Below are 8,439 nucleotides of genomic sequence, written 5' to 3'. Positions count from 1 at the left end.
TGACAGAGCAGAGAGGGGCAGGGGCTGGGCCTCCAGGCTGGACACACCCTTGGGTCACTGTGGGAGGCAGCCTGGTCAGTGGGTCCTATCACTGTGATGACCAGAGTTGTGTAAGGCTTGTGGCAGTGACCAGCAGCTCTCCCAGACTGGGGACTCGCTCCAGGCAGGTCTGATCCTCAGGCGCAGAGCAAGGATGCGTGAGATCGTACACATCCAGATTGGCCAGTGTGGCAACCAGATTGGAGCCAAGGTAAGGAACGTCCAATTACTAGTGTTGGTCTGTCCATGATCCACAGCATAGCCAGCTCAGAAAAGCCCCTAAGGTAGCAGGGAGGATCTGAGGCCAGCAGATCTACGGGCTTGCCCAGTGTCTGACTTATTGATGTCAAATGATGCCTGTAGTAGTTAAAGAGACTGAGGGCATAGGAAAAAGGCTTAAAGGGTAAATCTAACTCCTGTTAATTTTGTGGACAGTTACATGTGTATAAAACACCTGTCAATTGTTTTAACTTTGATCACCTCTGCATTCGTATCTAAAACCAGTAATTTTGTCTCAAAATAGTTTTCCAAAATTTCTTGGGAAAATTTTTCCACTGTATCACTAAGATATCTTTCCTTCCCCTCCTGTATTTATGTTCAAGTTAAAAAAGATCAACTACTATTTTATTTTGAATGCAACAGAAAATTAAAGTGGTAAATCTAAAATTTTTTGGGTTCAGCAACAGAAATAATTAAAATATATCCTTTGCGATATAAATAAGTTCTTCTCCTCCTCCATCACATTTTTCTAAAAAGTACTTGGTTCTATTGACCAATGCTAAAAAACAGATACCAGAGCCCAATACCTCCAAGTCTAAGTTTTTTAAAATTTATTTTTTAAAAGATTTATTTATTTATTTTTGGCTGCGGTGGGTCTTCACTGCTGCACGTGGGTTTTCTCTAGTTGTGTCCAGCAGCGGCTACACTTCATTGCAGTAGGGGTGGGTGGGGGAAGCTTCTCATTGCAGTGGCTTCTCTTGTTTTGGAGGATGGGCTCTTGGGAGCCTGGGCTTCAGTAGTTGCAGCTCATGGGCTTAGTTGCTCCATGGGATGTGGGATCTTCTCAGACTAGGGATCGAGTCGGTGTTCCTTGCATTGCAACGTGAATTCTTAACCATTGGGCTGCCAGGGCAGCCCTCTTCAACTCAAATTTTAAAGTGATCAGTTCTACTATGAAACAGCTGTCTGATTATTCTCTTTACTATTTTGAAATTACTTCTACTAGTATGAATTGGATTAAAAACTTTATTGTATTACAACTTAAAAGTTTATATGTGATAAGATGATGTAAAATTTACCATCTGTAACCATGTTTCAGTATCTACTTCAGTAGCGTGAAGTATATTCACACTGTCATGCCTCCAATCTCCAAAATGCTTTTGTTGAAAAACTAAACTTAAAATGCTTTTTTCTTGCAAAACTAAAACTTGGTATATACCATTAAACACTACCTCCCCATTTCCTTTCCCCTACTCCTGGTACCTGCTATTCTACTTTCTGTCTCTATGAATTTCATTAACATATAACAGTATTTGTCCTTTTGTGAGTGGCCTGTTTCACTTAGCATAGTGTCCTCAGGGTCCATCCCTGTTGTCGCACGTGTCAGAATTTCCTTCCTTTTTAAGGCTGAATAACAATCCATCTGTATAGATAGATCACATTTGTTTATTCAGTCATCTGTCCATGGGCATGTGGATTGTTTCCAAATTTTGGCTACTGTAACTAATGCAGCTATGGAAAAAATGAGTCTTTTAATACAGGTGTTTAAAACCCGGGGCAAAGAAAATGACCGCTTACAAGGAAGATGTCATCCTTCCTTGCTGGAGTGATAAGACGTTCAAAACTAAAACACACAGAGAAGGGAGGCATGGGCCCCTACTGCTCTGAAGTTGGAAGATAAGATGAAGATAGGATCCAGGCAGGGAGTGCAGGGTCTCAGCTCTGGGTCCAGAATGGCCCTGCCTGATGGTTAAAGACCCAGCAAAAACTTATTATTTGGGGCCATAAGAACTTTTAGGACGCATTTTTTTGTTAGTCTCATTCCTGATTTTATTTTATTTTTTGGTATTAAAAATTTTTTTTAATTGGAGGATAATTGCTTTACAATGTTGTGTTGGTTTCTGCCATACAGCAATATGAATCATCCATAAGTATACACAAGACATTTAATTTGTGGTTTCAGAGGACTTTCTTTTTTTCTGCTGATAATTTACTATAAAATAGAGTCTTATATTAATAAGATCAAGGCCGAAGCAGAGCTATCATTTACAAATGTGGTTGGAAACACAGCCTTGGGGATTGAACATAAATGAATACATTTTCATGTATATTTGTGCTTCTCCGGGGTAATGAAAAGGGGCCATTTCAGTAACTGTATCCATAAAAGCCCGGCACATTGCTAGATGAATAATATGTGTATGTGACTGAAAGTATAATATGTTTCAAATAGTTACCAGAAAATGGCTATGCATAATTTTGAATTGAGTGCATATCTGATCATCCAAAACGCACACTGTTTAAAAGCATTCATAGGTGTCCTCGTGATGGGCTTTTGGGAAAAACTGCATGAAAATAAATCCGCAAAGTTGAATGAGATGTTATCGTGCGGTCGATAAGAATTCAGTTTATTTTCACTTAATGGGATCTATACTCCGCTAGCTGGATGCACTGTAAGGCTGAACTAGAGATACACTGTCTGATGTGCAATTCTAAAAGAAACAGCATTAATGTACACGAGGGCCTGAATTTCACAGGAACAAAATCCAATTTGACATTTTATGTGTTGACATTGTATTGAAGCAGTTCAGGTGGATATAAAACGCAGTCTTCATCTTCATGGCTAGCAGCAGGGACAAAGCATAAATTTAGGAAGGGGCTGGCAGGTAGGAAAAGGGCCCCAAAGATAAATCTCAGGGAGGAAAGCAGACCCAGAGCCCTCACTTCCTGTCTTTCTGCTCAATCTGCTGGCTCCAACCTGGCCTTCAGCAGGATCCCTCTGGACACTGACCTTCTCTCCTTTTGCTTTCAGTTCTGGGAGGTGATTGGAGAGGAGCATGGGATAGACTGGGCTGGGAGCTACTGCGGGGACAGCGCTCTGCAGCTGGAGAGGATCAGCGTGTACTACAATGAGGCCCACGGTAGGACGCTGCCCTGTCAGCCACGGTCACCAGCCCCGGGGACACAGCAGAGAGAGGAGGGCCTGCGAGACCAGAGGGACAGGCGGGTGATGTTCTGAGAGCTACCGAGGGTAGCCCTGGAAAGGCTGTCTCTGCTCACTGGAGGGCCATGCTGCCGACACAGACTGTTTAGTCCCTGACCGTCCTTTCTGGTTTTTATTATTTTATTTTTTCCCTTATCTTCCTTTTCTGGTTTTTATTTTTTTAATTAATTATTTTATTAAAATTTTTTTTTTTTTGGCCATGCTATGTGGCCTGTGGGATTTCAGCTCCCAGTCCAGGGATTGAACCTCAGCCCTGGGCAGTGAGACTGCAGAGTCCTAACCACTGCACAGCCAGGGAACTTTCCTTTTCTGGTTTTGAAATAAAAAGTAGAGTCAGTTCCAATAGGAACAAAATCCTTATCACTGGCAAGAGAACAAACAAAACGGACAGTGGTGGAAGAAGTGATTTCTGAAGCTTTTTACAGATTTCTATGATTGTTGTCAGGGGCCAAACTATCACTGCCAGTCTTTCTACCCAAGACACTTTCTAGAAGGACATTTTCCCCCCACCCAGGTTCTACTTTGATGAAACATGAACCTTCAGAAAAACAAGTTAGAAGTTTGCTAACTTCGTATCTTTCTACGCAGGTAAGAAATACGTGCCCCGAGCAGTCTTGGTGGATCTGGAACCCGGGACCATGGACAGCATCCGATCCAGCCGAATCGGGGCCCTCTTCCAACCGGACAGCTTTGTCCATGGTAGGTTTTTCTGGAAGGTTCCACTGGGGAGAGAGCAAGAGCGCCTCCTGGAGGTGTGCATCCTCCCCAGCCCCCACGCCTGACCCTGGGCGGGGGCGGGGGATGACTGAGTTCCCTGTGCCTGCAGGTAACTCCGGGGCCGGTAACAACTGGGCAAAGGGCTACTACACGGAGGGCGCCGAGCTGGTGGACAGCGTGCTGGACGCGGTGCGCACCGAGGCCGAGGGCTGCGACTGCCTGCAGGGCTTCCAGCTAGTGCATTCGCTAGGTGGGGGCACGGGGTCGGGGATGGGCACACTGCTGCTGGGCAAGATCCGCGAGGAGTACCCTGACCGCATCCTGAACTCGTTCAGCGTGATGCCCTCACCCAAGGTGTCGGACACCGTGGTGGAGCCCTACAATGCCGTGCTGGCGCTGCACCAGCTTGTGCTCAACTCCGACGCCTGCTTCTGCATCGACAACGAGGCGCTATACGACATCTGCTTCCGCACGCTGCGGCTCAGCACGCCCACCTACGGGGACCTCAACCACCTGGTCTCCCTCACCATGAGCGGCATCACTACCTCTCTGCGCTTCCCGGGCCAGCTCAATGCTGACCTGCGCAAGCTGGCCGTGAACATGGTGCCCTTCCCGCGCCTGCACTTCTTTATGCCTGGCTTCGCACCGCTCACGGCCCAAGGCAGCCAACAGTACCGAGCGCTGACCGTGGCCGAGCTCACCCAGCAGATGTTTGACGCCCGCAACACCATGGCCGCCTGCGACCCCCGCCGCGGCCGCTACCTCACCGTGGCCTGCATCTTCCGGGGCCGGATGTCCACGAAGGAGGTGGATGAGCAGCTGCTCAATGTGCAGACCAGGAACAGCAGCTGCTTCGTGGAGTGGATCCCCAACAACGTCAAGGTAGCCGTGTGCGACATCCCACCCCGGGGGCTGAGCATGGCGGCCACCTTCATCGGCAACAACACAGCCATCCAGGAGCTGTTCGGCAGGATTTCCGAGCATTTCTCCGCCATGTTCAAGAGAAAGGCCTTCGTGCACTGGTACACCGGCGAGGGGATGGACATCAATGAGTTTGCTGAAGCTGAGAGTAACATCCAGGATTTGGTGTCCGAGTACCAACAGTTTCAAGATGCCAGAGAGGATGTAGAAGAGAAGGAGGAGGTGGGGGGGGAGGCAGAAGTGGAACCGGCAGACAAGGAACATTAACGGCGAGAGGCCCTGCCTGAGGCTGGCTCGTCCGGAGCGCTCTTAGGATCAGCTAGTCCCCCTGGGATCGCAGGCCGGTTCTGTGCTGCGACACAGCGACCCACGCGCAGCCACGCAGCGTTAGCTTTGATGGGAGACTTCCGGGGGTGGGGGGTGGGGAAGTAGTGATGGGCACTAGGGTCTTCTGCTGGCATTGACTAACCTTGAAGAGTGTGGTATTCTGTGCACAAGCTTGGTTTTATTCTTTTTAATAGGTAGGTGAATTAACTGTAAAGTGCTCCCTTTGTTTAAAGATCTGATTTGGCTATTTGCTGTGTGTGGAGATGGACTGGGTGGGGAGTGTGGGGGAGCCCCTGCAGGTGAAGTTAAGTATAGGCATTAGCTACCCTGGTAAGCGCATGGGGACCGGTACTTGTTGGCATCTTGGGACTGTTAAGGCTCTCACTGTAGGTTCTCTCTTAATGCATGGCCCGCTGCCCACTTGTTCACACCTGCTGACCTCCAGGAAAGTCAGGTGACTGCTTGGTGTTTGGGAGCCACGCAGAGGAAAATGGGAGTCAGTGACCACTAGTAAATTGTGGAGGTTGTGTGTACACTTCAGCGTACCAATTGCAAAAGGGACAAGGGAGAAAAGGAAAGTAGCAGTCCTTCCCAAAAAAATACCCAGGCAAAAAACTCCACAAAATGACAACTCCAGTCTTCTGATCTTTATGTCTGAATAGCTACCTTTTAAAAATGTTTTTTAATTGGCTGTGCTGTGCAGCATGTGGGCTCTTTAGTTCCCAGTCCAGAAATCGAACCTGCATGCCTTGCATTGAGACCAGAGTCTTAACCACTGGTCTACCAGGGAAGCGCCCTGTATAACTAGCTCTTAACATATATGTAGATACTTTAAAGTTTCTTATTAGTGTTTGATTCTGGGAATTCATTCATCATCTTTGGTTCTTCTTGTAAAGGCTATTTCGAAATGCCCTTTTCACTTTAATGCAGCGACCCTCCTGAAAGGGCTCTGCAGCCGCCCTGCTCTTTAGAAAGGGCACATGCACGCCCAGCAACCACTGAAATGGAGGAATTAAGCAGCGGCGGCTGTAGTGTCCTTCGAGGTTGTGGAGGACACTGTCTCATTAGGGAACTTTTACAGTTCAAATTAATTTGCAGAAGTTGCCATAAATGTTTGCATGATGACACAGCTTTAGCCATTACACAATTTTAATCTGTTCACATTACAACAGGACCAAAATACACAAGAGCGTAATCAAATCATCCATAACTTCTTAATTACAGTTTACCTATTTCTGACAGAGAGCACTGCCATCCCATCCAGCGCCCGAAGGGTTTTAATGGCTTTCTAGAATTACCACGGAGTTATCCAATTGGGTCCATGGGCAGCTGGTGATGGGAGGAACTATTTACTTGCAGGCAACTGGGTTTTCATCTCCTATTTGCTTTGTAACCTGCAGTAATAAGGCAGCCAGTGGATGGGTCATAGTAGCTCATTTTGAGAAACTTCACTCTTTTCATGTGCATATCATGAGGAAATAGCTAAAATATGCACCAAGAGAAAAACTGTCGATGTTTGTATCGTGACATGTCTTTTATTTACACACAATTTAAAAAAATAAAGTTTTAAACACTTTCTACTTGTGGTTCAAAAAGCAATAAAACCGAAAGCAGATTTAATAAGAAATTGCACCTGAATTACTCTTAGTTTGAGTTCATAACTTCTTTAGATGCTAAAAAGACTTATAACCTGTGATTACATAAGAATTTATACACATGCTTCCTCTGGCACTTTTTTCACTTTCTCAAATCTAAAAAGGCAATTAAATAGATGCAGGAAAGGATACAGATCTAAAGTAAAAAAAACAACAAACCCTGCTGATTTATATTACTGTAAAGATTTTTGTTTGCTCAATAGTAATCATTAAAGTACAAAGAAATTCAATTTTCAATGGCTAAATTGCTTTATTTCAGACTAAAGAAATTCCTTTTCTTGGAGCCTAACTGCCCAGACTTGTTTAGTAGTTAAAAATATTTCAAAATGCACCCCACTATCCTACTGTTTTGTATGGTGAAGTGAAAGTTGCTCACCTTCACTTCTGACTCTGCAACCCCATGTCCATGGAATTCTCCAGGCCAGAATACCGGAGTGGGTAGCCATTCCCTTCTCCAGGGGATCTTCCCAACCCAGGGATCGAGCCCAAGTCTCTCGTATTGCAGGCAGACTCTTCACCAGCTGAGCCACCAGGGAAGTCTAAGAATATTGCGGTGCGTAGCCTATCTATTCTCCAGGGGATCTTCCTGACCCAGGAATTGAACTGGGGTCTCCCGCATTGCAGGCAGATTCTTTTATCAGCTGAGCTAAGTAGATAGAGATTTAAAAAAAAAAAAGCGAAACACACTAAAACCAAAAATCTGTCCCAATTTTGAAAGGCCTCTTCCTTTAGCTGTACAGTTGCTGCAGCAACATTGGTCTCTCCAAGACTGAGATGGTAGACTCAGGATTTTAGCACGTGTTTGATTTCTTCACTTCACACACAAGAACCTTGTGTGAGTGAGGAGACTGAATCCCTCCCAAGTCACGCAGGTGGTTAGTGAAATACCCACAACTAGATCTGACCAGGCCCCCTGGTATTCTGGACATAGCGGTCCTGCCAGCTACCCAGCGGGGCATGACGCAGGGCCTTATGGTACCAGTTTAGGATTTTTTTAATCATGGAGAAAGAACCGCACAGAATCTCTACTGAGCAGTGAATCTCTCCTTTACTCAGTTAACTTTAATCCTTTCCTTATCACAAGGCCTGTCCCTAAGTCTCGCCTCTAATTATTCCATCTGCCTCCTGAATAAAATGACTTATCTCTAATTAACTTGGCTGGAAATGATTCAGCCCTTTGCCTATCAGTTACTTTATTCGTCTGGTATCAGAGGCCCCATGGCCTTGTGACGCATTTGTTTCTGTCCTGGTAATGAAAGATGCCTCCTGGTACCTTAATTGTGGGGACTGAAGCATGACAACTGAGGGGCCCTGACTTCAAAAGCACAGGACAAAAGCCTCAGGCACCGGGCTCAAGGGGCTCGTGAGCTGCTTCTGTTCAGCACCCCCGCTCCTCTTTGTGTGCCCTGTGCCGGGAACGAGATAAAACTTACATACAGGTCAAGAGTCTGGGGCAGGAAGTCCTCTCCAGAAGCCAAGAACAAAAGCGTTCTCTTGGGCCCGTCCTCAGTGTGGCTGAGTGGCCCTGATAAATTATATAGTGAGCTTAAGTACCAAGGT

General features: G+C 46.0%; 1 protein-coding gene across 9 annotated transcripts; it reads left to right on the top strand.

Moving 5' to 3' along the window:
* Positions 1–87: 87 nt before the first annotated feature.
* On the top strand, positions 88–6,851 carry TUBB1 (tubulin beta 1 class VI). Of its 9 annotated transcripts, none has more exons than XM_081559372.1 (5): positions 88–250; positions 3,068–3,176; positions 3,848–3,958; positions 4,086–4,111; positions 4,184–6,851. In XM_081559372.1, the coding sequence occupies exons 1-5, from the start codon at positions 194–196 to the stop codon at positions 5,162–5,164; spliced, it is 1,284 nt and encodes a 427-aa protein (XP_081415498.1). In that variant the 5' UTR covers positions 88–193; the 3' UTR covers positions 5,165–6,851. The 9 variants fall into 9 exon arrangements, with proteins under 9 accessions (XP_081415498.1, XP_081415505.1, XP_081415502.1 ...); XM_081559379.1 differs by having other exon boundaries at positions 4,086–4,177; positions 4,784–6,851; XM_081559376.1 differs by having other exon boundaries at positions 4,086–4,215; positions 4,462–6,851.
* The last annotated feature ends 1,588 nt before the right edge of the window (positions 6,852–8,439 follow it).

This window comes from Giraffa tippelskirchi, chromosome 13 (genome assembly GCF_054371585.1).
Source record: "Giraffa tippelskirchi isolate mGirTip1 chromosome 13, T2T-mGirTip1v1.2.pri, whole genome shotgun sequence".
Lineage (NCBI taxonomy): Eukaryota > Metazoa > Chordata > Mammalia > Artiodactyla > Giraffidae > Giraffa > Giraffa tippelskirchi.
The sequence above is the reverse complement of the archived record's forward strand: the minus strand, read 5'-3'. Positions and strand labels throughout refer to the sequence as shown.